Source organism: Colletotrichum jinshuiense, chromosome 1 (assembly GCF_051148585.1).
Source record: "Colletotrichum jinshuiense chromosome 1, complete sequence".
NCBI classification, from domain to species: Eukaryota; Fungi; Ascomycota; class Sordariomycetes; order Glomerellales; family Glomerellaceae; genus Colletotrichum; species Colletotrichum jinshuiense.
The window spans coordinates 1,293,933-1,321,588 of record NC_139302.1 but is presented as its reverse complement, the minus strand read 5'-3'; the positions used below and the strand labels follow the sequence as shown (position 1 = coordinate 1,321,588).

Below are 27,656 nucleotides of genomic sequence, written 5' to 3'. Positions count from 1 at the left end.
CGCGCATGTCCTCTGACCGTCTTTGCGCGCACGCTCTACTCTCTTTTTGGGGAGAGGTATTAGGTACTGGGACGGGACGCAAAAGGGGGGGGAAAAGCAAAATCGATTGGCAAGGAAAGGCTGCAAAGTAAGCCTACCGAATCAGATCAGACTGTCGAAGCCCCAACCGGCAAGAGAGGGAGAGAGAGGAAAAGCCTCAACCCCAAACTGCCCGGCTTTGCCAGCGACAAAAAATCCAAATGAAAACGCGTGGTGGTGGCTTGCGCTGCACTTGGTTGCGATGGGCACGGCGTGCGTTTCAGCTGTGATGGCACCAGAGCTACCAATACCATGCACGAATGCCTGATCTTGGCGGGGTGGGAATACGGAGCTGTTGGGCTGGGCTCTTGCGTGCTGAAATGTTCGTTTGGTGATGGGTTTTGGACCTTGGGGAGGGGAAATGCGCAGGTGCGAAGTTTTCAACATGGGCTGGCGGGGGGTGGTGCCTGGGATTAGATAAGCGAGGAACGAGCCACCGGAGGACAGAGCATCGGTTTCTAAAGCCTCAGTGTGGCTTAAGCAGAGAAGGTTATAGTTTTGTTCTGAGGATTTGGCGTCTGGTCTGACCTCGTGCCTCGTTAGCATCTGGGTTCTTATACAGTCTGTGCGTCCTCCCAATGTTGAAGGATAATAGCGAGGGCTCCTATCTACTCTCGTTATCTTAAAAGGGGATCATGGAGACGTGTCTGGTAGCTTCGTCTGATAGTGTAAGTGGACCCGGGCCTGCAATTGGCCTCGCCGGCGATTTTACCTCCAAGAGGGCAGCTGGACCAAGTTTCCTTCCAGTACGTCTTTGGATAGCCAAACGGGTTCTGCGTCATGGGCCATGTCTTGTCTGTGGTGGTCTCCATCTACGCATCCTAGCGTTCAACGAAGGCGATGGCCAAGACCAAGACCAAAGACACCACGCTTGCTAAACCAGGAACCCTATGGACTGAGCAGGACGTATTGACCATTCGTCGCTTCACCTTGTGAAATGCTAGACTTGAACAAGGACCGGGTGGACAGTTCCGTTCATCACCTCGGGACCTATACCGTCCATTTCAGTCAAAGCAACGGACACAAGGAGCAAACGACAGAGTCACCTCAACTGCCACATTGGCACCCTCAAGGGAGTCCTACCCTCGCCGGTTTAAAGCTACCCATCTATAACAAGATTTACCAAGGAAAAGAAAAGAAAACAACAGCACAGCCGGAAAAAAACACCCACGACCATTCCCCGCCTTTCAGCAACCGATGGCCGCAGCTGTCGAGATCGCAGGTCATGATTAGCGAGGAGCATAAAGCTGTTGTCCCCTTGGCAAAGCGTTGCCTGCTTCGCCCATACTGCCTGTCCCAAGTAACGCTGGTTCAAAAGTCCGTCTTAACGGCGGTTTAAACCGAGTACAGATATCGAGTGTTGATATAGGCCTCTAAAATGGACGATTTCTACGTACAAGACGCGGTCAAGCCAACAGTTCGAATTCGTTCTAGACGCCAGCCATGTTGGTGCAGACTGCCCTCCTCAACTACCATCTGGGTAGGTTCTCCTTCATCAACGTAGCTCCATCTCTCTCTCCCCTCCGAAACGCTAGAGCCACCCCACGAACTCCAGTAACAACCGGAAACAAGAGACTTCATCATTTTGCATGCCTGGAAAGTTTCTACTCAATGACAAACACCTGCCAACAGCAAGGCGCATATTTCTATAAATATTGTACATGTTCATACATCGGTGTATCAAGTACAAACCGCTCCCGTCTCCCTTCACAAGACGAGAGCCCCATCCACACACACACATGCAGCACCTCACGCCCCTTCCTTTACACGACCTCGCCATCGACAGCCTTGGTCCGCTCCACCTGCAGCATCTCAAGCAGCCGCTTTTCACCGCTCTTCTCCGCCTCGTTGCCCATGTCGCGCTCCCACCGGCTCCTCTCCACCTTGTACCGGCTGATCTCGCCCGACATGAACCTCTGCGTCTCGGCAGGGGTCTCCCAGGCCACAACACCGTTCTCCGCGTCCGCAAGACGCCTCTTCTGGCCCTGCTCACCCGCGCGTCCGAGGACGCCTCCGATGACGGCGATGGATCGGAAGCTATGTTGAAAAGTCAGTCAGTCCTTTGCCTGTCCATGGGCACCGCTCTGCGGCCCAGAGCGTTCCTTTTTGACATACCTGTCGTCGTTGGCCGGGATGGTGTACGTGACCCAGTCCGGGTTCGCGTCCGTGTCAATGACACCAATCGTCGGGACGTTCGCCAGGCCGCACTCGTACAGCATGGTGTAGTTCTCCAGCGGGTTCAGGCACACCACCAGGTCCGGGACCAGCGGGCGCCCGGTCCGCGCCAGCCTCTCGAAGCCGCCCAGTGACTCGTCCTTCTCGTTGACGAGCTTCACCTCCTTGCCCAGGTTGATCACATCGCGGTTCGTGATGTTGCCGGGCGTCCACTTCGTAAACAGGTGGCAGCCGCCCGCCAGCTTGGCCGCCTTGGTGACAATCTCCATCTGGCCCTTTCTCGTGCCGGCAAACAGGATCAGTCCGCCGCGGTACGCGACCTCCTCGACGACCCTCGCAGCACGACGCAGGTGCGCGGCCGTCGTCTCGAGAGAAATGATGTGGATGCCCTGCCTCACGCCGTAGATGTACCTCGCGTTCGCAGGGTTCCAGAGCGAGGTGTGGTGGCCCATGTGCGTCTGCGACGCCATCAGCAGCTCAAGGGTGATGTCCTGGGGGCTGGGCGGCTGGCTGATGAGCATCGAGGGGACGTAAGGCCTGCCGACGACGGAGCCGACGCCCGCCGTCGCCTTTTGCGCGCGGCGGAAGGCTCTGTAGGCATTGGGGACGCCCTCGGTGTTCCTGGGCGCGGCGGGCGCGGGGGCCTCGGGGATCTGGCTCAGGGCGGCGGCCGTGTTGAAGGCGTCGAGCTGTTCGGGCGTCACGCCCAGGAGGCTGTCGGTCGTGATGGCGCGGTGGCATGATCTGGCGACTGGCGCCACCAGGGCTCTGCGGCCTGAAGAGCAAAGCGAGAAAGCACGTCAGCAAGGGGATCAATTGGACGAGGATTGGGGCGTTGCGTACCGTGCCGGCTAACTATACTTCTCACTATCATGGCGTCGTGCGGCGTGATATGCTGAGGTGTGGTTGCTGCAGCACCTTACGGCTGGGAACAATTTTTGGAGCTTCTGCGGGAGCTGGACGGAAGTCTCCGCAACACCCCTGCGATTGATTAGGTAAGCCAGAGATTGGCAGCAACGTGCAACCGAAGCGTTTTATGCATGCACCGGGTTTCCATAATATGTCCAGAATCAATAGCTCGCATTCGATTGAGACATGATTTTTCGGCTTTTAGGATTTTTTTTTTTGCAGAACGATGATGTGCGGTGTATTAATTAAAAAGTCGGGGTACCCAGTGTAGTAGAGACAACCATACTTGGTACATATTTACAATGCTCGCCAAGGACTCTCGTAAAGTCGTGATGTGATGAGATCCTCCCCTTCCCTCTCTCTAGACATCCCTTACCTGCTGCTGGTCAAACGCGAGATCGTGAAGACACCGACAATAACAACCGCCAACGTCACAATGGCACCAGGCAGAAGTAGCTCGTTCGGGACGCCGGCAATTACCTGGTCCGGCTCGGCCGTGTGCTTCGAGCGACGCGACCGGCGGACGTGAGATACGTCGTCGTCGTCCTCATCCTCCGCCTCATCGTCCTCGTCGTCGTAGGCTCTTCTCCGGCGCAGATCGGGAGTGGCGGAAACGGGAGGGGTGGGAAGGGCAACCGGCTCGATGGTGGGGGGCGCGGCGGAAACGGGGGGCTTCTCGGGGTCGTGGACGAACAGATCGACCTTTTCCCTTCGGCCTTGGCGGGCGAGGAGGATGGACTCGAGAAGATCGTTGTCCGTCGTGATGGAGACGGAGTCGCCCTCGTCGTCGAGGTAGCTGAGCGCGAAGCCACCGGAAATCTTCCCTTCCTCCGCCGTGGGAGCGCCACCGATGGCGTCCACCTCGCTTCCGAGCTTGGCAATCACATTGGCAACCATGGCCGCAATGCCCTGGGAGGCGATGACCTGCAGGCGGTGCACACGCCCGGACGGGGCCTTGAACTTGAAGGGGAAGGGCAGCTCGGCGGGAGACTGTTGGGCCGGGCTGTTGCCGGTGACCACCGAGCGCGGCGGGGACTCGAGGCCGACGTGGGAGGCAGAGTCGCCGGGGGCGACGCTGTCGCCGACGCGCTCGCGGGTCATGTCGGGGGACATGATGCGGGAGCCGAGGTTCGTGTGGTGGGTGTGGCTGCCCTCTCCGGACATCATGGACTCCGTGCCGTCGTCGAGCGAAAGCCAGAACTTGTTCCACGCAGGTCCCTCGCTGTCGGAGGTGGACATGGTGTTGATCTGCTCGAGAGTGGCGTAGGTGAGCTTGAGGACGTCGACCATGCCGACGATTTCGCCGCCATCGTTCATAACGGGGAGGTTGAGGTAGTGGCCATCTAGATAAAGGTTAGCTCGCGTCTCCTCGCGTCTCTCGATGGGCGATCCTCACCATGCATCTTGCGCAGGGCAGCCTGGATGCTCATATCCATGGGAGCAAAGTCGGGGTGGGGGGTCATGACGCGGACGACGCTACATGTCGCAGGGTCCAAGCCGGGGGCGATGACACGGAGGACGACGTCCTTGCTGGTGAAGATACCGGTGATGGCACCTTGGTCCTGGACCAGGACGGCCGTGGTGCGGTTCTCCTTCATCATCTGAGCCGCCTCCTTGACCGAGGTTCTCACGCTGACGGTGGTCGGGGGCCGGCCGTCGAGGACGGACTCGAGGGTCGGGCCGGACATCTTGGAACGCAGAGCCTCGACGTACTGGATGATCTGCTGGGGCTGGCTGGTGCCGAGCTCGGACTGCACACCCTCGAGGGCGTCGTAGAGACGTCTCGAGGAGGAGTAGGCGCGCTCCAGCTTCTCCATGGCATCGTAGAAGCACTTTGTGATGTCCAGGATACCCGAGATATCCTGGTTCTCGTCCATGACCGGCAGGTGACGGAAACCCTTGCGGACCATGAGGTCGAGGGCGTCGGTGGCGCTCGTATCGGTGCGCGCGCAGAGGGGGTTCTTGGTCATGATCTCGGCGATGGTAACGTGGTTCGGCTTCTGGCCCGCGCCCACGACGCGGAAGGCGAGATCCTTAGCGGTGAAGATACCGGCGATGCGGTCATCGTCGTCGGTGACGAGGACGCAGTCTTCGCGCTTCGCGGCCATGAGCTGGGCGGCCTCGGCGACGGTGGTGGCGGGCTTGATCTGCAAGGCAGGGCTCGGCTTCAGGGCGAGGACGGTGCCCGGCGGGGCCTTGCGCGAGTGGCGGGCTCGGCTCGTGAGGTGCTTCTTCTTGGAGAGATCGCTCTCCATCTTCTTGCGGATTGCCTTGACGTAGTAGTCAGTATCCATGGTATCGAGGAGTCTGGCCCTTTCGAGCTCGCCGTAGGTAAGTCTGCCCATTTGGAGGGTTGCGGGATCTGCAGCAGTCGGGAGAGGAGGCGGTAGGCAGTGTTTTTTTTTTATCTCTTTCTCGCTCTCTCGCTCTCTCTCCAAAAGCAGGGGAATGAAAGACGGCAGACTTAAAGATTATCGCGGGGTGATGGCAGAGGGCAGCATACCTCATCTCTCTTTGACTGCTTCTGACGACTGGCACTGACTCCTGATCCACCAACTTCGCTCTGGGTGGCCTGGGTCTCTAGCACAGGGCGAGGGATGCCAGAGGTAGCAGGAGCGGCAGCAGGGCCGGTGGTGGAGGGGCTCTGAGTGAAGGGGATGCCTCCACGGGCCTGGCCGCGATTGGGCGTGCCTCTTAGGGTGTTGCCTGACATTGCATGAACTTGTCAGATTGCGAGATGAAAGATGTTGATGCGAGGTCGCTCTTTTTTTTTTTTTAGTAGTGGTAGTGGGTGCCGAGGGCGACGCGTGCGTGCCGGAGTCGGGGGGTGTCGGGGAAAAAGGTAAATTGTCGGTGACGGACGCTAGCAGGAGAGGCGGCGAGGGTAAACAATGGGAGGCAATGGACCAGAAGAGAATATCCAATCCAGTCAGATGTCTGTAGCCGGCACGACACGGAGCTGTTGCAAGAGGCCAGAGATTCGTGCTTCAAGTGCCTGGGCCAAGATATTATTGAGACGGAGGAAATGTTTCTGGGTCGGCGTCGGGCCAGGTATTTCCAGAACCAACCCAGCCCAGGTCCCAGTCTGGTCTGTGGTCATGGGGGTCCAAATTGGGGGGGGGATTCGGTCGGAATGGAATCGCTGGCGAGCACCGAACACATGGTGCCATTGGTGCCACGGGTGCTGCAAACTGCTGCACAACGGAGGTGCTGCACCAGGGGTGGGTCGCTAAACGTCGGTGGACAGCAGCCAAAAAGGACCCCTGGTTGTCGAGGTGACCTAGCAAGGGAAGCCTCGGTGCACAGGCCACCATCGGCACCCGCAGCGCGGTTGACCGTCATTTCCAATCTCGCCCAATTCACCTCACATTTTGATTGTTCGTTCGTGTCCACGGAGCATCGAGTACATACACTACACTGCACCAGGCCTCACGACGGAGAAGGCCCCCCCACTTGGGCGGTCCCTGAAGCTCCCGAGGCCGTGTGATCTCACATCAGGCCGACCTGCATTATCCCTGATCACAGCCGCGAGAGATAACGGAACAATACGGACAGGTGCTCTGCATGCTTTTCCTCGCATCTATAGATGCAGATAGACATATATGCCTTCCTTCGTCTGTTCTCGACTAGCCCCCAAACTCAATTGCACATGGACAATCGGAAAAAAAAAAAGGGAAAAAAAAAGGGAAACACACGAAACATTGTGGGAGAAAAGACCCCCTGCCACCCCTTGCATGAACCAGCCTGGTGGCGGTGAATATCACTCTTCACTAAGACAGCTTAACCCTGCGCAGTCGAGATGCATGTCATCTGATCTCTCGCTCTCAGTTGTGGTCGACTACCTTTTTTATTTTTATTTCTTATTTCTTCAACACCCGAAAAACCGAGAGACCTTGCTTCCGTCCAGTTGTCGTCGTCGGATTAAAATACCACATCATCATCGCCCGATTCCTACACCACCCACCTCCCATCCTGCCGGGTCCCCCAACCAACATCGCTCTTTTTGCCCACATCATTCCCCAGCTCAAGCTTCCCCCGAAAATCGTTCACAATTGCTGAATATCGTGTTCTGCCCCTCCTCCCCACCGACGACTGACCCCAACCCAAAATGGCGGGTCTCGCCGTCCCCTTTTAGCCTCACCTGAGGACAAATGTCGCCTGACTCTCTCTAATTAACCGGTCCCTGGTATCCGGAGATCTCTATGAATTTCAGATTTTTCCCTACCAGGCCCTGCCTCCCAGCACTATGGAGCGCCGCCCCATCTCTGGGCTCGTCTTCGTCTTCCTGCTCTGCCTTGACCATCACATGCATCCGGGGCTTCGCCGGACCCGGGGCATTATCCGCTCCGGGCGCGGGGACTCGAAACCCCGTCCGTCACTTCCTTGTTGCATACAAAGCTCATGGCAAGCGAATCGGACCATGCCAATTGACCGTGCAGACGCACGTGTTGTGCCCCGTAATCAAAGACCAGACCAGACCAAATCTTCATCTCATCTACGTTTCATCGCAACTGACCAGCATCTGCTACATGGGTGCTCTGGTTGTTATCGGTGTCACCTTCAACCGCAGCCGGTGGTCTCTTAGCCATGACGCGAAGCTGGGGAGGAGCATGGACGGGCTTCGCGTTGACTTCGTGATCGATGTAACCTGCAATGCCCAAGTTTGAAATCACAAGCCCAGTGCTAGCAGTATCATCCTGGACCACTCGACAGACGTCTATAATTGAGCCACCATCCCATGCCTCTAGTCGCCTTGCTAATAAGTAGAATGAAACGGAAGAGGAAGCCATGAAATATGCTACCTACCGGGAGCCGCAAAGGTAACATCGCCTCGATATCTGGCCTCGGAGACGGCCTCTGGCATCACATACCGCGATGACTAGACCTCGTAGCATACACCCTCATCACACGGAGTCATTTCCATCATCTTTGGCGGCTGGGATCTTTCCCATCTCCTACCTATTTCCGTCACGATAAATAATATAACGTATCTAGAGATGCCACTTTGATGCTCTCCGCAATAGGATCAGAGTTACATATGCCCAACTGATCTTGAACTCCTGCCGCTACGCGGAACTGACTATGCGTCGACGTGCTCCTGGTCCGGGAAAGCGAGGATCTTGTACTGGAAGACAAGGCAGGCGGGTTCGCCGACTCGCATTTCTGGGGGCATTGCCGTGCCGCGGGCCGTTTACGAAAGTGCCGATTTGGGTGCTGGATGTGCTTGAGAGATATGCCGGCCAGGGACGGGCCGGTCACGCAGAGGGCGGGGGCACGGAACTTGAAAGAAGGGAGGAGGGGCAAAGATGACGTCTTCCTTATACGGCTATCTAATTTGGCCCGAATACTTGTCAGTCTTGTCCGTCTCGCTGGACGGGCTGCCGTGGGCGGAGGTGGATGCCGTGGCTGATGGTCCCTTTTCTTTTGTTGTTCTTGATCCTTGGCCCTTGGGGTCATTCTGATATCGAAGGCTTCACCGCAAAAAAAAACAAAAAAAAAGGTTTCGAGACACTATGGAGTTGCGCTTGATGATGCTTCCTGAGAGTGCTAGGAGTCTCAACACTGCGCCAGTGTTGGCTTTTCAAATAGCCAGAATGGTACTAGGACCACCCAGTTCAGCATGGTGTTGTTGTCTTTACAGAAAGAGCGCCTCCCTTTTATGCCTGATACTAGGAGTAAAACACAGCAAGCGCCAAGCTTGCCAACCGCAGGTTGGTTACAACTTGGGACTGGTATTCTCGTTTCGCACTTGGATCAATTCGGACTCTAACAGGATGAATGCCAGGACAGATTCCTTCGTTGGTTAAAGGTTAGCAAGCATACATGCATGCATGGCCAAACTCCCCGTTTCTTGGTTACACCGCAATCGTCAACAACTGCGTGGCCCAACGCGGCCGCCGAGGGGCGACTGCTGGCGCAGCTTACCCCAACTGGCTCGGCCTGCAGGATCGCCGGGCCCTCCCGCAGCACGCCTCCACGGCGGCGAAGTGGAGCGCTTGGCGTGACAATCCCCGGCTGGCCATACACTCGTCCGATACAACGCTGTGTTCGCCGGGTTGAAGGTCATTATATATGTACACGACTTTATCCCATACCGATACACGTCTAGTGGGACATGTAACTTATATCATTTGCATGTTTCCCTCTGCAATGATCTCTTCCATAGGCGGAAGAACTGACGTGCTTTCCATTCAGCAGGAAGTTCCCCATCCTAGCCGGGTATCGCAGTCAGCATCCAGGTTCGGCTTCGTGTGATTCTCTCAGGCAGGCTTCGTGCCCTATTCCATTGCAGAATGTTTCGGCACCTCTTCTAGCGAATTGCAGAAGCTGACAGGAACTAATCAAGAAACTGGCTATCGGATCGCTGCTTGATCTATGGTGGCTGAGGGCTTTGCAGTCTTTACCGCATGTTGCTAGCAAGCATGGTATGGTTTCCCAATGACTGGTGTAAGTGCGTTATCGCGGAGACAGATCAGCCCTTGGCACGGATAAACCACTTGTCCACTGAGAAGCCGCTGCTCAAGTGGAAGCGAAGAAAAGGGGTTGGCTACGTATGAACAGGTCCTTTGTGGCAGATGGGAGTCGATGACCTCTCTCGGGATTTCAAAGTCAACGTTACCATAATGACTGAAGCTGGAGAACAGCTTGGCTTAGAGCCAACGGAGCACTATCCCTCACATAGAGTCCATTCACGACCTCGGAGACGTTGCATTCCTTCCGACCATGCCTCACGCGGGGTACTACAGACTCATCCATCACGCCGTAGGCGCCGGACCGGTATCAAAGGCACTTGCCCCTCCCGCTACCGTCATCCGTCCAGGCCGGCGTACTCATAGTTCACAGACAATACAGACGGAAACGCCAGTCACCGCATTCAAAGACTGGGGTTCATCAGCTAGCCAAGGCGATGGCGGTCGACCTGGGCAAATTGGGCTCCAAGGTGCTGCTGCTGGGCGTGTGCCCGGGCTGGTAGCTACCAAGATGTCGGGATTCTACGGCGTGCGCGGGATGACATGGACACAGACAAGAGTACACTAGTAGAAACGGGGTGTATGTCGTACAGCCAAGTGGTGGTGGTTGGCATGGATGACGTGAGTGCAGAACAGGATAATGAGAGTGTTAGAAGAAGACGATAAAAGGAGATGAGGATAGGCTTGCTGTCTCGTCCTCCAGAAACAATTTGTTTTAGTGGGAGACGGTGGGTGAAACACGGACTTGGGGTTTGTGGCTGCGCCAACGCATGCTGCCGGCGCCGGCGGCTGGCTGCTGTGCATGGTCGGTACCAAGTTGTTGGCAGCGGTGGTGAGGTTGTGATGGTGGTGAGACAGCATGCATGGACGGACGGTGGGTGGTGGGCGATGATGGGCTGAGTCCCGTTGGCTGTCCTTCCACAAGTCCGGTTGCCGGGGTTGTGCGATCGGTGGTCGAATCGAGAGATGGTTGGACGAAATGACCGGGAGCACGACCTTGATTTGAATCGAGTGCGGAGAAGGATCTCTGGTCTGGGCGGCGGGGATGTTTGTTTCTGTGCCCACTCGGACTCGGAGACTTGAGATGGCGACGACGACACGGAAAATACGACGAGGATGTGACGACTGGCTGTTGTGTATGGAAGCGCAGCACAGCGCAGCGCTTCACATCCCATCGCATCCCATATATCTCGGCATCCGTACGACCTGGGCAATGCCACAGAACACGGGGCAGGAGAGGTGTTCGATCAAGAATGGGACCGAGAATGCATCGGTGGCAGGCGAACAGAGTCGGAGAGAAAATCGAGATTTGCACTAGCAACGAGAAACGGACTCGCAGGAGGGCAGGCCCAAGATGCGACGGCGCCAGGTGCGGCAGGGTGCAGTGCAGGGCAGGGCAGGCAGGGACAGGAGCTCCTTGTCTTGGAATCGGCAGGTTTAAGAGTGCCTGTGTTTGACGGATCGAAGCCATGGCCATGGATGGTGATGGAGATGGAGGAACCCGCAATGACGGACGAGGTACGTACCCTGGTCGCCCTGCCTGGTGCCTGCCCGGCGTCTACCCATGCCATGCCATGCCTTCCCCCTTCTGAAGCACCGGCGCTACGCTGCACTGCACTGCGCGCGCACTGAGGAAGGTGAGAGTTTGCACGGCGGAAGGCGGAAGGTGCAGCAGGTGGTGCGGGAGCTGCAAGGGCGGCAGGTGCGGGCCAGGTCCAGCTTTGGGTGCGCGCCGGCCACACCCCCCGGTCTCCAACGCCGTTGCTGTGGAGACGACGTCAACAAAGAGCCATCACGCCTTGGTAACCAGCCCAGCACCCATCGCATCGTTTGGTCTGGTTTCCTCAGTTACAACTCCGCCCTCCACCTTCAGCCCAGGCTTACTGCTGTTCCTCCCTTGCCTGGTCTGCTCGACTACCGCTTGCGACTCCTCCTCGCAACTACTACTACTCCTACCCACCCAGATTATCTCCAGAGTGGAATCTTGAATTTCCTACCCTCCCCTCCCCTCCCGTCAAATCCACTACTGCAGGAAGACTACCTACCTACCCGCCTACACACTCTCACATCCATCACACTACTCTACTCAAGAAGCTCCAAAAGACTTCTTGCGTATCTGCAAACCACTACCTGTTGCCATTGACAAGTTCACCTTTGCCTAGGTAGAGAGCGCGCTCTCAAAGCTCTCGTTACTTCTCACCTCGCCTGAACAAGGCGTACAGACCAGATCCCATCTGTTTAACCCGCGAAGTCGAACTCGACTGAGCACAACTACCCTCTCCCCCTAGCCCGGCAGCTCTGCTTGCGCTGCGTGAGGTATGTTTTATTTTATTTTTCGTGTCTTCTTTTCTTCCTTGCGGCACGTTGTCGTCGTCGACACCGGGAGGGGCACCGAAGGCTAACTTACACGCTCCAGTTTCGGACCAATAGGTTCCCATCGACAATAACCGACCGACGACAATTCCTTCCGGACTCAACTTGCGACACAATGCTGTCCAATAACCCACCAACCAGCAATCTTCATGCCCGTCACAGAGCACACCGACGCCAAAATTCGACACCGACGGCATTCGAAGCAGTGAAGATCCAGCCCTTGCCCAACAATGTACAGCGCCAACGAGCTCTCGGCCACCGCCGAGGCCTCAGCCTGGACACAAGACGGCAGGACTTTGCAATGGTAAGTATGAATACTAACACAGGACTAGCACAACCGCAGCATGTACTGCGAGAAGCGCAGCAGCAACGCTTCCAAGCACGCCCGGGCCCCCGCCAGCAGGCGAACCTTCGCCAACAACACCACCAACAACAACTTCAGCAGCAACAGCAAATGTACATGGCCGCCAACGACCATGAAAACTACCTCATGTCTCCCCACGGCACGCCCCAGGCTCAGCGGTTCGACGCCTCATGCTTCGATTCCACGCCCATACAGTACAACCAGTATGCGAGCCAGATGAACGGCATGATGCCCAAGAACCAGCAGCCCTACGCGGCCAGCATGGAAGGCAACAAGGACTTTGAGCTCTTTGGACCTGACAGCGCCCTCTCGACCCCGTCCTTTATGAACTTTAGCGACACTCCCAACACCCCCCAGGGCTGGATCTCTGAGGGCGACACCGCCAGCACGAGGCGCTCCTCGCGGAGAATCAGCAACGGTATCATGGACAGGGTCAACAAGTTCGAGACCATGGGCGTTGAGCAGATGCAAAGACCAATGACACCACCTCACCAGGATGCAAACAGTATGTCTACCCGGGAACTGTCGCTGTCCAGAAGCTCACACCGCCCAGATTACTTTCCACCCACCCCCCTTGGGACTCCCCACGACAGAGCCGTCAAGAACGAGCCCGTGTCCGCCAGGCCGAGCCGCTTTGCCGAGGGGTACGACGAGTCCATGGAGGAGACGCTAAAGCCCGTCAGAAGATCCGCCCAGCGCACCCAGAACATCTTTGAGGAGATGCGGAGGCAGTCTGAGCAGAACGTGATGCCCGGATGCCAGCAGCCTCCTCAGGTGCCCGACGGTCTGTACGACCAGGTGGTGCCCACGGCGGACTTCATGAACATGAACAACTTCAACAACGAATTCATGAAGATCCAGGGTAGCTACGACGGCCTGTCGGACGACCTCCAGGTTTCCTCCGACATGTCTCAGCAATCGACCCCTCACACGCCTCTCATGAACTTCCACAGCGCGTTTGACAACAGGCCCGACCTCCACCACCCAAACATGAATATCTCTTCCTCGCCTGCCAGATCCTATGACGATTCCTGCCGTTCCTCGCCTCACCGCCGTACCGAGTCCCTCGCCAGCATCGCCAGCGCGGCTAGCATCGCCAGCATCAACATCGAGGAAACCAAGACGGAGACAGGTGTCACCGTCGACGATATTGCCACTTATATCCAAGGACCCGACCCTGGCGATGGCAAGTGGACCTGCGTGTACGAGGACTGCGGCAAGAAATTCGGACGAAAGGAGAACATCAAGTCTCACGTCCAGACGCATCTAAACGACCGTCAGTACCAGTGCCCTACTTGCAAGAAGTGCTTCGTTCGCCAGCACGACCTCAAGCGGCACGCCAAGATCCACACCGGCATCAAGCCATACCCGTGCGAGTGCGGCAACAGCTTTGCCCGTCACGACGCTCTGACTCGCCATCGCCAACGCGGCATGTGCATTGGAGCGTTCGACGGCATCGTCAAGAAGGTTGTCAAGCGCGGCCGTCCCCGCAAGCACCGCCCCGAACTGGACGAGCGCGTCAACAAGTCGGCCCGCACAAGGACCAAGAACAAGTCCAGCACTTCCAACTCGTCGCAATCTGGCTACTCGGATAGCTCGGCAGCCAACTCACCAGAGAACGACTTCAACCTGATGTCGGACGACCATTACGAGATGGGCGGCATCAGCATCGAACGGCCAGGCATTGACATGCCCCTTCAGATCACGACAGTCTCCTCCGCACCCATGCCTTCATCGCCTCGCCGGATCCACAAGGACCTGCACTTGGAGCCGTCGCCGGCTGCGAGCCACCATTCCGGCTATGTGTCGCCGGAGGCTCTCATGGAAGCCCCCGTCTCGTTGTCACAGCAACCAGAGTCACCGGCCAAAAGCGAGTACAACACCCCGCCAGAACTCTCCCAATCATCATCGCCGCCGCCAAATCAGTTCTTCGACGCCGAGCCCAACAGTTCAGGCTACAGCGACGATTCGCTGCTGGCCGGAATGAGAGGCAATGCCGGCCCGGTTGGCAACACCAGCATCTCCAGCCTGGGCATGGGAGATCCCGACGAGGAACTGCTCATGAAGGCCTTCACGAGCGAGGAGGGGATGGTTCAATTTGACCGCGACTCCAACATGCTCATGATGAGCAAGTTTGACGAGGAATTCGACGACGCAGTCAACATGTTTACCAACAATGACGACGTATTCTTCGGAAGCTCATAACAGGGTTTTTTGTTCTTTGGCGAATCGGTTCCGTTGGGAAGGTATTGGACGATGTTACGGCTTCTTCCTTTCGGCAACGTGTACGTTATGACGCTTTACGCTTGTGCTTGATCTCGGTCTTTTCAGCACCGCCATGGACCATGTAATGACGACAATTTTCTCGCGACGCTCTCGTTCGCTGGACGGATGTACTACCACAGGGGAATCAAAACTTTGGGTTTACGGTTATTCGGGGTACTGGCTTCGGTTTCGGCGATCAGCGTGGGTTTTGGCTTTGGTATCGACGGATGAATGAGGGGATTGGAATGGGCCCGATTTTGGTGCAAGGCAGCTGTCTACGCACGCCTCCGCCACGGTTGGGCTCCGGGGTTATGTGATAGAGTGAGATATGATGAATTTGAATTTGGGATGGATTTCAACTCGCTTGACTCAATGTGACTGCAAACCTCGACATGTGTGATTACTCGCATTGTGACATCCATATCACATTCCTCGTTTGACTATAGTCGTCATGAAAGCCCGAGCGTGTGACTTGAACGTCTCACCTCGAGGAATGCAAAACATCTTCAGCAAAGGTGGCGAGGCGGAGTACGGAGAAGACCGATCAGTTTCGTGAGTCACATTCCAGTAGTGACCCCTTGCGACGGCGGCGAAGTAGCATACGGCGAGGGAACACAAGACGCAAATCAGTCGCCATGGACCCCGCCATTCTGTCGGTATAGTCGATGTAGGGCCCGCAACCCTGAGGGCATCGGCCGTCGTTGATGGTGTCCTCGCGGGCCGTTTAGCGGTTGCTCACTGTCAGATGTTGGAGTTCATGTTGACACGTCGCTGGCCGCTTCGGACGGATACAGCTGGGCAGTATTGGGGGAGGGAGGGTGGAAAAGGGATAGGGGAAGAGGGAACGTGAGGCTCCCCCACGTGGCGAGGTGAAGGGACGGAGCCGGGGTCACTTGTAGGAGAGCTGGCTGCGACGTTTGGGGCCGCAATATCTCGTGCCAGTGACCTTGCAGGTTTTGGTTCTGGACGCTCATGGGGGCAGGGCAGAATGGGACCGGGTCTTGGGTATAAATCCGGAGTAAGTGTCGGTAAGCAGGCATGAGATGAAATCCAAAGCTTGTTTTTTCTTGAATGACAAGTGTCATGGTATGGCGCGTGCGACGGCCTGAGCTTGGTGAGTTGAAGCACTTTGGCCTGCCTGCCTTACCATGTTGGATGTTTGGTGGACAGTGTGTTTTGGTGTTTGGTGCCCCCTGGTGATCTGAAGTGTGGGAAGAGATGTAGGGGTTGAGATGTACTGACGAAATGCGAAGGGTATCGAACGACCCAATTACGCAAGGCATAATATCACGCAATCTAGGAATTTATCCGATGTTGGGGTTGATCCGAAGGGGACTAACAGTAAGAGAGATTTGGGTCGGAGGGTGGCACAGCCCGGTCTTCTCGGTATCTCGATAGTCCAGCCGGAGGCTAGACAGACCCGGGTTATTAGGGAAACCTCAGAAAATCCAATAATATTGGAAGCTGTCCGATATTACGGACCTCTTGACCTAAACTCTATTTCGGGATCGAATGTAATGTAGCAAACAAAAAAGAGAGGGAAGCAAAAAAGGCCACAGCGCGCACTTTGGACGCGTGTCGTCTGATCTGTTGAATACGGAGCCTTCGGCCAGCGAAGATATGTGGGACGTCCCGAGGTCGAATCCGGGGCCCCGGCATGGTGCCGAACCGAGCTCGAGTGGCGAAGCAACAGCCAAAGAAAGTACGGACGAAATCTCACAGTATCGGACGTTTGATGTTTAAAATTAGGAAGCTCGGTATGAGAATTCGACGGTCCGATGTTCCTCCAGAGCGTGTGCGTCGCCAGTCGCCACGAGTCAAGCGCCGCCCGGCTGACATGCGAGGTTTTTACCATTCATGGCTCCATCCACGCCCGTTGTTTTCCGTGTGTTCCGTCTCGTCTTCGAGTGACGTAGTCCCTGAGGGGCAAGACGCGCCAAGCCCTGTCATCGAATAAGAATTCTCAAGGATAAGAAAGAAGAAAAACCTCTAACCGCATGAAACAGTTGTGCTGCGTTTTGCTTGCGTCGTGCTTCTGTCCGGCTGCGGTTTACGCTGATCGGCGAAGGATGAAGGTGATTCGGGAGAGTCTGAACTCCAATTTGGTCTTTATGGTAGCTCGTGGTGATCCCGTCTCTCAACGGGCGGCGGAATAGATGGCTCCGGTGTCTGTCGGCAGGGCCGATAATGCATCCCCATGGGGGAGCGTGCTCTCCTCATGCATCTGCCCTGAGGGCGAGGATGGAAACAGTGCATCGCCCAGCCGCAGGTGGCCCCCAAAACAAGGCTCCCGTATCCGATCTTGTTGGTTTCTTGTCCGATACGCTCAATAGCCTTTCGGGCATCATCCCGTCCGGCTCCAGGCTGCCCGCCCTGCCATTGTCGAGCGTCATACTTTAAGTCCGCCCCGTACTGCCGGTGCACTGTACTTCGTCCCGTCTTTAGACCGGACGACACCAGACTTGATGTAAATATAGCATTTTTTTGACTGTCTCGTCCACCCGATTGGCTACGGTCTCATATCAGAGCAAATTGTGAAACCCCGTATGTCTCCAGCAACCTTCTAGAATCGTTGTCCGGGATCGTTTGAACTCTATTTCAATGATTCTTTAGGAAACTCAAGCCCATCTGCAGAGACTTGCCGCAACGTCGACGACTCAGCACATAGTTGCGACGAACTCGGGTCTTCTCACGAGACGGGAGTAACCCTGCGAGTCGGTCAAGATGATACAATGAGCTCAAACTGGTACGCGTATGTCTTGGCTGCTCATCTGACAGCATCTCACACACAGGCCGCCCAGAGATCCGGATCGCCCGCTAGATTGGGTGCAATTTGGAACAGTATGGAACAACTCAGCCTCGAAGTCTCGGGAACACCGCTGGCCCGCCGCGGTTACTGGCTCAATCCCGCGCTCCTCTTATGTGCACTTGCGCTATCTTAGGGCGAATCTATATAGTCTGGGTAGTTCTCCGCCAATAACCAACACCTATCCTCCATCAGCTTCAACGATTTGTATCAAAACAAACAACTATCTCTCCTTACCAACACATTCGCTCAACTTACTTCGAAACGAAGACAACATTCATATACACCGTCTCTACGTAAACAAAACACACACATACTCAAAATGAAGTTCACACTGGTCACCCTCGTTGCCATCATCGGCGCCGCTTCCGCTATCAGCGTCGACGCCGGTCTCGTGAAGAGACAGTGCATCGCCGAAGGAGGTTAGTAAAAGCGCCCCAGGGAGGAACGTCATTTGACGTGTCTGCAAAACCACAAACTGGCTCTGACAAACCATCTCTTAGGTCTCTGCTTCACCAGCATCGCCGAGGTTGACAAGCCTTGCTGCGGCGGCCTGATCTGCAAGAACAAGCCCCAGCCAAACACCAACATCTGCGAGCCCGAGCCGAGCCCCGTAGCTCCTGGGAAAAGGGAGGTCGTCGAGAAGTCGGAGATCCCATCTCCGCCCAAGCCCGTGTCGATGCCCGAGATCCCGCGCGACGAGCCGAGATGGGGCTAGATTTTGCGCCATTGGGGCAAGGGCGGTCTAGGGTGCTAGACCATGTAGCCCGGAGATGTGCTACCGTAGAGGTCTTGGATTTTTTCGAGCCTCTTCATTTTCCATTCGCATAGGAAGCAGCCGGTTTGCTTAAAAATTTAGACATGATACCACTTAGAAAGCGTCTGGAAAGAATACCAATTTCAATATTAGAAGGAGTTTCACCGCACATCCATTCGTGCTCGTAACCGTTATCACAAGTCGCTGGAGGCTACATAATTCAGCAGGTCCAGTAATATATCCATTTTACAGGTGCACGGCAGACAATTCGCCTGTAAAGCAAGGCCTCCTGTTAAGAAAAAGTATTTATCTATTACAAATATAATGAACAGTAACCGTAAGTCTTTGTTCGGCAGTCTTCTACTCAGACCATAAATCTCCCTACGAATACCGTCTGGCTCAGACTCGATCCTTGCTCAGTTTATTGTCGTAAAACTCAATTGGTATTGACTCGGATTCTTGTAGTATTTTGGAATGCTGTTGACCAGGCCTAATACAAAGCTTCCGAGATTGAACCAATGGGTCGAGAAGGCTGCCAGTTCCCCCACGCATGACATAGTATCAGGTGCATAATTCTTGGTCAATGAAACAGTACAAAAGGGCCCCGAATTCTGAGCTAGAGGGGACCCTTGGCTCTGTGGGTCTGAACAACAAAAGACAATTCCCGAAGACTCTCACCTCGGCTTTGACATCCTTTTTCTCCGTTATGACCGTTTCAGACGAAATAGATACACGGGTCGCAAGTTGAGTTAGAAGAGAGTGTTCGATTGGGAGGAGCAATATAATCACTCTCGGGGGCTTGCTTAAATAACTATGACGAAGAGTCTCCCCTTATTCGCATGGAGTTAAGAAATACGGTCAAGGCCCTTACGTGCCTACCTACCTCCTGTTATAGTTTTGTCTAGACTTTGTTCTGCGCAACTATCCAAGAAAGCAACTCTAATAATCGTTCTTCAAGATGATTTAACCCGCTCTCCTCTCATTTTAATAGATTCATTATAAAAGAAGAAAAATGCAGCCTGGGTATATTTATTAGGCAGTTGCTGCGATATTTAGCTAAATGTTGGGCTGCTTAAGTTGGATAGATGAAGCCGTAGACTTTATTTAGCACCGGGAATCCGGAGGTCCACTTCTGCTGCAAACCACGAGACCATTGGCCAACTTGGCTGTACCCTCCTTCGAAACTATACAGCTAGAATTAGTGGCGTTCTCTCATGAACTAACAAAGTTCGGTCAAACAACATGGGAAATGATAGAGTGATATTAGACAGGAAACCCGCAACAGTCCAGCGGGTGGTTATCAAAGAATCAGCCGTCTTTGGAGAAGGATGAGCCATAGAAAATAAACACTTACTGGCAGGCGTGTTGACGACAGCTACAACCTTGGGATTGCCGTTGGGGTCGGTACAGGTCTTCCAGTTGTAGGTGAACTTGGTGCCACCGGGGATGCCCAGATCAGGCGCGCGATTCTTGAGGGCGTACTCGATATCTCCCTTGCCGATAGACGACGAAAGTCCATTGGCATAGCAAATCAGTTGAAGAGCCGAGGTGGCGCCCGACAAGGACAAAATGGCGGCGTTGAAAATGAGGGAGGCCTTCATATTGTCGTTATTATGGTTCTGAACCCTTTGAAGCGAGCGAGTAGTGTAAAAGAATGTGTGAGTTGGCCAAGAGTTGCAGTTCGGTACAAGCGGCTGGATGCTGCTTGTTTAAGTAGCTTCCATATGTCTCCGTATTTGCAGAAGCGCTCGCCGGTCAATTTGGCGAAGCAAAAGCCATGCCTCTGAGTCATGGGGGTTATTTGACAACACCTTGGCACGGACATAGGAGTAACCCGTACGTGATTATTTCGATTCGGGCGATGCAATTACTGCTTTTTCAACTTAACGATGCAAACCTCCACAATCTTCTCATGTTGCAGATGAATGAACCCATTTCACCGGCAGCACTTCGACATGCCTTCCTTGCTGAGTTTAAACCGGCCGCTAAACCGCGAGAGATTGTCCAGACGCACGAGTAATGCAGTGACGAGAGCAGGCAAGCTCGGCGAGCACCGGGAGATTGGCGCCGTGGTCACGTTAGAGTTTTCCGCAACATTCGCTTAGGGAGGCCATCAAATATATCCTAGGGCCTCATTTTCTTTGTTGGCTGGAAATTAGCCAACCGATTCTTCAAAGATATCTAGTCGTTTACAGGCAAACTGCAAAATAGGTCCAATGGACTGCCCCGGTGTCAATCTTTACAACTCGGCTATAATTCAACCACATACACCCTGTTTCATAAGTGCTTCCGCTCGGTCTTTATCAGTAGTGAGTTCTCCTCTGTGACAACCGCAATACTGCCGAGCACAAAACTCGACACGGGGCCCTGCACGTGCCCTGACTCGAGAACCATCGTGATATCAGCATAAAACAACTGCGCTTCTCCGACGATCGATGGAATGCGAAGAGTTCAAATAATGTTCGGCTTGCAGCTGCTCGGAGCAGCCTACGGCCCGGGACGCAGGTCCCCTCTGCACCTCAATATTCCTCGTTATACCGCACTGCTCCCGCAGCCCTCAATACTATAAGGTCAATCTCTTTCCCTCCGAGAGGCTCGTTACTATGCTCTGGCCCGTCCCAAATGAAGACTTTGTCAGGTCAAAAGCCCGCCAAGAGATTAGGTGGGGTTTGGCATCTGAGGTTCGGTAATGGTCACTGGACTCATGCAATGGTATTTCTTGGCCATGCCGAGTGAACATTTCCCACCTGCCCCCACTTTGCGTATCTATACGGTAGCCATACAGCCCGTATACTGGACAGTGGTTTGTTTCTACGAGGCATTGAATGATTGGTTCAAAAGCAAGATGGTATTTGTATGTCTCACCCTAGTTCCTGTCCATAATGTCGGTTTGCCTTGTTCCATATTGTACTGTACACTTGAACGTACAAGCAGTCGTAGAACAGGTTGAGACCCATCCTTGCCTATCCAGCCTTTCTCCAAACAATTTGTACACAAACACCTGATGTCAGTTCCAAAACGCACTATACGCCAATCCATTTCTATAAGTCATCAAGAAGAACCACAGACATCGAAACTGTTCGTCTTCATGCGCAGATGCCAATCCGTCATCGAAGACATCAGTGACGGATCAACGTCCCTGTTCGCCTTGATAAAGATGGTCTCGTAGGGATGAATGTTGCTCCCGAAATACTTCTTGTCCCAGAGCAAATCCCCAGAGTCGGCGTGCGCCTTGCAATACTCCTCTGCGCCGTCTTCGGAGTGAAGAGCGGTCATCATGGCTTCGACCTTGTAACCGGCGTTCATAATCAGGCCAGTTGTTCCGACCTCCGCATGGACGGCCGCGTTCCAGTCAGCGTAGCAGCCGCTCAGACCAACTGGAGAGTCCTTCGATCCGTACCGGTCCTCTTCAGAAGCAGTGGTGGCAAGCTCGGGGTCGAGAAGGATGCCCATGCCAACGTCGTCGGTTGCGAAGATCATGGACTGCACATGGAGTCTGGGTTGGCAGTTGAGCGTCATGCCAACAAGCTGTTTGGGGGCACCATCTTAGCGAACCGGAGGGCATGTGGGATGGGAAAACATGTCACGCTTACTTTGGTCGTTTCCGTAACCTTGCTCAGGTACAAGTCTGACCAGCACGACGAGCTCCACATAGGCAGGAACGGGCCCCGGATGCTTGCGTTCATCGTGATGAACCGCTTGTATTTCTTCCAGGTGTCACCATCGCGAAGAACCTCACCGATGGCGCCCATGTCAAAGCACGTGTTGGGCCTCTTTACGATCTTGATGTTGGGCAAGTCAGGGATGGTGCTGGACGCGTTCGCATCTCCGTTGAAGATGAAGATGAAGTCAGCGGCATTGTGGAGACCCTTGGCGACGAAGTAGTCCAGGTTGTGCCGCGCACTCTCGGACTCATGATATGCATATACGATCAACGGCCTATCCTTTGACGGCGCAGTCGATGCGGTCGCAGGCGCGGGCTCGGAGGAGCCATGCGCGATGGATTCAGGGATCGCGGGCTTTGGGACCCTAGTTAGCCGCAAGCCCCAGGCCTGATTGGGAATGCTCTTTGGGTCGGGAAAACACACTAGTTGGAACGGCAGAATCCACCATGCCGATATCAGAAACACGGCCGTTAGGAAGCCTATCTTCAGAGGCGTCCAATGCACCCCAAGAGACGGCATGTTGAGGCGCTGTCGTGGGGAGAAGTCGAGAAATGTCGTCCAAAGAAGAAGAGGCCCCCTCGCCCGGCTGTTGGAGAAATGAGCGAAAGATAACCCTGAGCGGCGCGGTGTGGGAGGCCGGACTGACGTGGACGCGGATGGTACGCTTGCGAGTTGGGCTTCTGACTGGCTGACGAGCCCCTGCTCTGTGGGTAACATTAATCTTTGGACCCCACGACGGGAGCAACGTGGTGTGGGAGCGAAAGCAGGACAAGCGCTGGGATTCTCATTGCTGGCCACTTACATTCTGCTAAAGCAGGTTGCTGCGGCTGAAATCTACACTGGGTTACACACGAGACATAAGGGTCGGATCGAGTGCATACGGCCGTAAGCTGAGGCTCTCGAGACGTCTCAAAACCCCCCATCCCTGTAATTGAGACTGCTCATCGCATGGCGATATCTCAAAGTTGAACTCGTCGTTGTTTTAAACTCCAAGAAAATCTCAACTCAATAGTTTAATTCACAAGTATCGTCGGGGGGCTCTGTGCTCTCCATACATCGGCCCCCAACAGGCACACTTGAGCGCTGCTGCCTACGCTGGCTGAGCCTGCGAGCTTGGCTTGGCTCTCACCAGACATCCTGGACTGCATCAAACCCCCAGTCGAGCTCACCTAAACTGGGATGCTGTGGGGGTTTCGGGGCATACCGAGCCTGGTTTTAAAGACTTTGCCCCTGCAACAGGGAACGAATCACACAATGTGTTCTGCGCCGTAGGCGGAAAGTGTAACCCGTTGGAAATGACCTGAGCCGCTTTCTAGAGCCTGGCGTCCTTGTAGAAATTGTTAAAGAGGATACCCGAGCCTCGCGCTTGTTGACGAACCCAGATTCGCTTTCCCCCTCGCGTTTGTCGCTACTAACGCCAAGTTTGAGCCGCTTAGAATCCCAGAAACCTCTCAAATGGCTTCAGTCATTGTAAGTCGCAAATGCCCTTGAACCTCTAAAACCTACTGTAGACCGGACACGAGGAGGGAAATGTGCAAATGTGATGTCCCACATGCTGATATTTCTTGAACGACGTTAGGGCCGTGACGGTCGCACTCCCAACCAGGCTTACGAGCAGCCCGGATTAGAGGCCGTACCACAGGAGCAGCTGAGGCATTCGGAAGGCTGGTCGGGACTGGAAGTCAGCAACCAACCGCAGTACTACGATGCCGGCAAGGAAGCAGTGCATTATGGTCACGATACAGACAAGATACCCGCGATCGTCAACTACGGTGATCCCGAACAGCCATCGCCACCAGAACGGCGAAGGAAACGGCTATGGTTTATCCTTGGGGGCATCGCGCTGGCTCTGATAATTATAGGAGCAGTCGTCGGAGGCGTGCTGGGGAGCCGGGCATCACAGGCTGACGAGCCGAAGCCAACAGAAGAGTCAACCCCAGAGAGCACGCCAAGCCCAACTCCGAGCGCCAACACGACCAAATCACAGTCGTTACGCCAGGGGTCCTCGTTGACTGTCGCCGGATGGCAGAATTCGGGAGGTGCAGAACTCTTTCTCTTCTACCAAGATTACGAGCATCAGATTTGGCGGTCCCGTTGTGACGCTTCCGGGTTATCTTCCAACCAATCGTCCTCCTGGGAGACGCCGACGAAATTCAACTCGTTTGCCAGCGAGGGCTCTCGGTTGGGTGCAACGATAATCCAATATGCTACCGGGTACTTGGTAAGGAGCCCCTCGTCGAACCTGTCCCTCCCGACGACCAGTAGAAGCAAATAACCCCTCTTCAGATGTTCAAGCTGACACGCAAGTCTCACAGCCGCAGGTTGAACTATTCTACACCAACGACGACAATCGCCTACTCGGCTTGAGCATGAACGATCAATACAGCCCCGAATACGGGGAAGACAGCATCAAGGACAAGCAACTCAGGTCCGGCGATAACAGCAGCGTGGCGGCTTACTGGCCATGGGCCATCTACCAAGGCTCGGACGGCGTGCTAGTTGAAGTGCGGAATCTTCTGGGGGGCGCCTTCGCCCCCGCGGCACAGTGGGATGCAAAGAAACTCGGCGTCAAGGCTGCCGGTGCTAGTGAGCTCGCCCTGGTACCGCTGTCGGCCAACTTCAGCAAGATTGCTATCCAAGGAGGCTACGGGATTTTCTACCAGGCGGAAGACGATAAACTGGTCGCTCTTATACCGGACCTCGGATCTGAGGAGCTGGCCACGGACTACGCTACGTCGTGGCCTACGGGTATGTTTGCTTTTTTCCCGCTCCACGAGGAACCTGGCTAAGCTAACTGCTGACAAATAGATTTTCCCTCGATAACCCTGCCCAAAAACGGCTCCTTTGCCGCATTCTCTGTTGCCAGGCCGTCGGATTCGCTCCAAAGGGTCAACACCTATGTCCTTTACCTCGATTCTTCGTCAAACATCAATGTCGTCTACAGCGACTCGTCCTCCTGGCAGACGTCTCAGCCGTCTGTCCTGAAAGACGTGGATGCCGACACGAACATTGCATGTCTTACCATGACGACTACGTATCGAGATTCTACCCGTGCAGAGGTGCTGCTTGAAGATGCGTCGGCCGGTACAAGATGTTATTTCCAACGTGACGGCTTGTTGAAAGAGGTGATGTTGAGTGGGACTGAGTGGGTTGATCTAGGAAACGTAACGATATCATAATGACTTGTTCTCTGTTTATTGTTCGGGGAGACTAAGACGTCATGAAAAACACAAATTTTATTTTACCTTTCAAACGAAACACCAATCTCGTTATAATCTGTATTTTTTATGGCCTGATGAACCGGCATCGGCGTTTGTTGAAATAGGCGGTTTGGTATCTCATTTTCTATATACTAGTAGAGGGTTTATAATGCTGATGGGCTATGAGTAGCTCAAGACCTTTTCATGGTATGTGAGCCGCATAGGTGTAGCAATCAACAGACAACTTTAGGCGAGCAAAAATTCATGATACACAAGTGTAGAACACTGTGGAACAAAGTGCAACCATCTTATGAGTTAAAAATGTTTCCTGAGATGTTTAGCATCATTATGAAGTTCAAGTATTAATTATACTCGAGAACGTATGACATTGTCAAGTTCTATGCGGATGATGCTATTCCAGTATGTAAAGCCAAATTTGTTTCTCATGAATTTAGACAAGTTCATTCATTTGTTTCTATCTGTGTCTCGCAACCTGTTCGATCAAACAAACCGAGCCTCCTTTTTAATGAATAAAAAAAAAAGAACCATGAATTGCAACTAGCAACCAACTATAAACATATGAAGGCAGGCTTGAGCCATGTATGACTGGACTGACTCTTGAAACTAGTTGAGCCGTCCGGTGCAGGTTTCGAGGGCGATTCAACCCTTTGTCTAGCCCTGCAACATCATAAAGAAGACGATAACCCTAAAGGCCGGGCCTAATACATTGGAGGTTCAATCTCTTCTCATCCAAGTAACAGCAACAAGAGCCGCGCATACTCTACTACTTTGTTGATTGATTTGGCTGAAAGAGATTAACGAGCCAATAATTAGGCAGAGTCCTTTATGGAGACTATTCCCAAGCCTAAATAATCCGGTCTTGGGATACGTGTGAGATGCCTCATTGGGTGCGGCAAGTCGATTGTTGAACAGCATCGGGCATCGAGCCCAACGAACCCACATAAATGGCTCCGAGGTTCAAATGCACATCTTCATTGTGTGTAGCGCTACGTTGACCCACAGGCGGCATATTCCATATTATCCAGCCGGGCCGTTATGAAATAGGGCGCCATTAGTAAACCTAAAATGATCTCTAGTGCCATTGGGAGGTGCACAACACAGCTGAAAAAGACACAATAGTGCTTGGCAAACCGCCGAACTTAAATGTGCCGGGCGGTTTTTTTCCCACACCCTAGTCGGCTTAGGAGCCGGTCCAGGAACGCGCGTCCACGGGCCCTCTTTCGAATCCCCTTTCGGACGCTTTCAGGAATACCAAGCACCACATGCGGAACTGCAATTACAAGGTCCATTTCGGGCTGTGTTCGCGGCAGAGGTCAGGGACGATGCAAGTGTGGAGGAGGGGGGAGCACAGGGAAATGTGCGAGGCACAAAAGCCCCGAGATATCGGACAGCTGAAATATTCTCCCCACCTGGTAGGGCATCTCGACCCGTGGCGAAAAAGAGGACCATGGATGATCAAGAACGGCCGAGGCCCTCACTGCATGACGCAAGAAGCATGCGTGCCTGAGTTGTTCGAAAAGGAGTTTAGACTCGATCGGCGCTGGTAGGACGGCGCTTGTAGGACGGCGCTGGGAGGACAGCCCTGAGCCTCTGGTAAGCAAGAAACGCGTCCCCTAATTGAACGGCGAGGTTGTAAACAGCGTTCCGCGCTGCGCTACAATAGACATACGCGGTACAGCATCCGGGACATGAACACAATTGACACGCGCGGCGGGAGAGAGACGGGCCCTGTGGCGGCAGATGGGGAGCTATCGAAGGACGAATATAGGCATTGGTCAGACATTTCCATCGGGTTTGTTGACAAGAACCGGGTGGAAGGCCGGCACATGCAGAACACCGCGAAGGTCTGCCGGCGACTGATCTAGAACTGGAACTCGATCCACATTTCAGCAGCGAGCTGCTTGATATTGTCGCAGTCGGCACAGCTATCGAGTGGGCGGCAGGACTAAGCCGGCCTTCCGTAGGCTGTTGTGGCCTGCAAGGAGAGAGGCCGTGGGGGGGTTGGAAGCTGGGACATTTTAGTCGCGGGGATGTATGCCGTGGTTCGACTTTCCTTGATGGTCACTATCGTCTTGGGATCGTGGCATTCGATGTCAACCCCATCAGGTGTCTTTCCGGGCCCGCCGATGGAATCTGAGCAGGTAAATCCATAGGCGTAGAGAATCCGGCGGCGAAGATGCGCCGACTCTTTAAGCCGTTTCCAAGCCCGACATGCCCAAACAGTCTATTTTTGTCGAGGAAATGTCATGAATTGTACTGATGTGGCTCTTTGCCGAGATATGGTGGAATTTAGCAGCCATGTCTTGCTTTCCCACGCTCATCATGTGGTGGCGTTCATTCCTAGTAGACGTGTGATTCAAACCGTTCCCCCCAGCCCGAGTATGAACTGGAACATGTAAACATCAAACCAGCCTTGCGTAATTAGACATTCAAGACTGGTCTCAAATCAAAGGACGGGATATCCATAAGCGAGAAGTTTCGTCTGACAAGATAGTTGGCCGTCCCATGTTCACAATGATGCTGAGAGAACGATTGATGCTAATTGATGTAAGACGGCTGGAAATTTCAGACGA

At 54.3% G+C, this 27,656-nt stretch overlaps 7 protein-coding genes across 7 annotated transcripts; 3 read left to right on the top strand and 4 right to left on the bottom strand.

Moving 5' to 3' along the window:
- Positions 1-1,841: 1,841 nt before the first annotated feature.
- On the bottom strand, positions 1,842-3,127 carry EsH8_I_000352 (mitochondrial 37S ribosomal protein uS2m; the record flags this gene model as incomplete). The annotated part of the gene is made up of 3 exons (XM_083267765.1): positions 1,842-2,115; positions 2,194-3,028; positions 3,097-3,127. 3 exons carry the CDS (start codon positions 3,125-3,127, stop codon positions 1,842-1,844), a joined length of 1,140 nt encoding a protein of 379 aa, XP_083118203.1.
- Positions 3,128-3,534: 407 nt separating this feature from the next.
- On the bottom strand, positions 3,535-5,875 carry EsH8_I_000351 (uncharacterized protein; the record flags this gene model as incomplete). Its single annotated transcript, XM_083267764.1, has 3 exons — positions 3,535-4,505; positions 4,559-5,432; positions 5,666-5,875. The coding sequence occupies 3 exons, from the start codon at positions 5,873-5,875 to the stop codon at positions 3,535-3,537; spliced, it is 2,055 nt and encodes a 684-aa protein (XP_083118202.1).
- Positions 5,876-12,120: 6,245 nt separating this feature from the next.
- On the top strand, positions 12,121-14,574 carry EsH8_I_000350 (C2H2-type zinc finger protein; the record flags this gene model as incomplete). The annotated part of the gene is made up of 2 exons (XM_083267763.1): positions 12,121-12,874; positions 12,923-14,574. The coding sequence occupies 2 exons, from the start codon at positions 12,121-12,123 to the stop codon at positions 14,572-14,574; spliced, it is 2,406 nt and encodes an 801-aa protein (XP_083118201.1).
- Positions 14,575-17,762: 3,188 nt separating this feature from the next.
- Positions 17,763-18,158, top strand: EsH8_I_000349 (uncharacterized protein; the record flags this gene model as incomplete). Its single annotated transcript, XM_083267762.1, has 2 exons — positions 17,763-17,862; positions 17,944-18,158. The coding sequence occupies 2 exons, from the start codon at positions 17,763-17,765 to the stop codon at positions 18,156-18,158; spliced, it is 315 nt and encodes a 104-aa protein (XP_083118200.1).
- A 1,071-nt stretch (positions 18,159-19,229) lies between these two features.
- On the bottom strand, positions 19,230-19,798 carry EsH8_I_000348 (uncharacterized protein; the record flags this gene model as incomplete). The annotated part of the gene is made up of 2 exons (XM_083267761.1): positions 19,230-19,240; positions 19,552-19,798. The coding sequence occupies 2 exons, from the start codon at positions 19,796-19,798 to the stop codon at positions 19,230-19,232; spliced, it is 258 nt and encodes an 85-aa protein (XP_083118199.1).
- A 1,450-nt stretch (positions 19,799-21,248) lies between these two features.
- EsH8_I_000347 (uncharacterized protein) lies at positions 21,249-22,381 on the bottom strand (the record flags this gene model as incomplete). The annotated part of the gene is made up of 3 exons (XM_083267760.1): positions 21,249-21,725; positions 21,791-22,216; positions 22,286-22,381. The coding sequence occupies 3 exons, from the start codon at positions 22,379-22,381 to the stop codon at positions 21,249-21,251; spliced, it is 999 nt and encodes a 332-aa protein (XP_083118198.1).
- Positions 22,382-23,317: 936 nt separating this feature from the next.
- EsH8_I_000346 (uncharacterized protein) lies at positions 23,318-25,785 on the top strand (the record flags this gene model as incomplete). Its single annotated transcript, XM_083267759.1, has 5 exons — positions 23,318-23,332; positions 23,442-24,083; positions 24,178-24,610; positions 24,671-24,946; positions 25,691-25,785. 5 exons carry the CDS (start codon positions 23,318-23,320, stop codon positions 25,783-25,785), a joined length of 1,461 nt encoding a protein of 486 aa, XP_083118197.1.
- Positions 25,786-27,656: the final 1,871 nt, after the last annotated feature.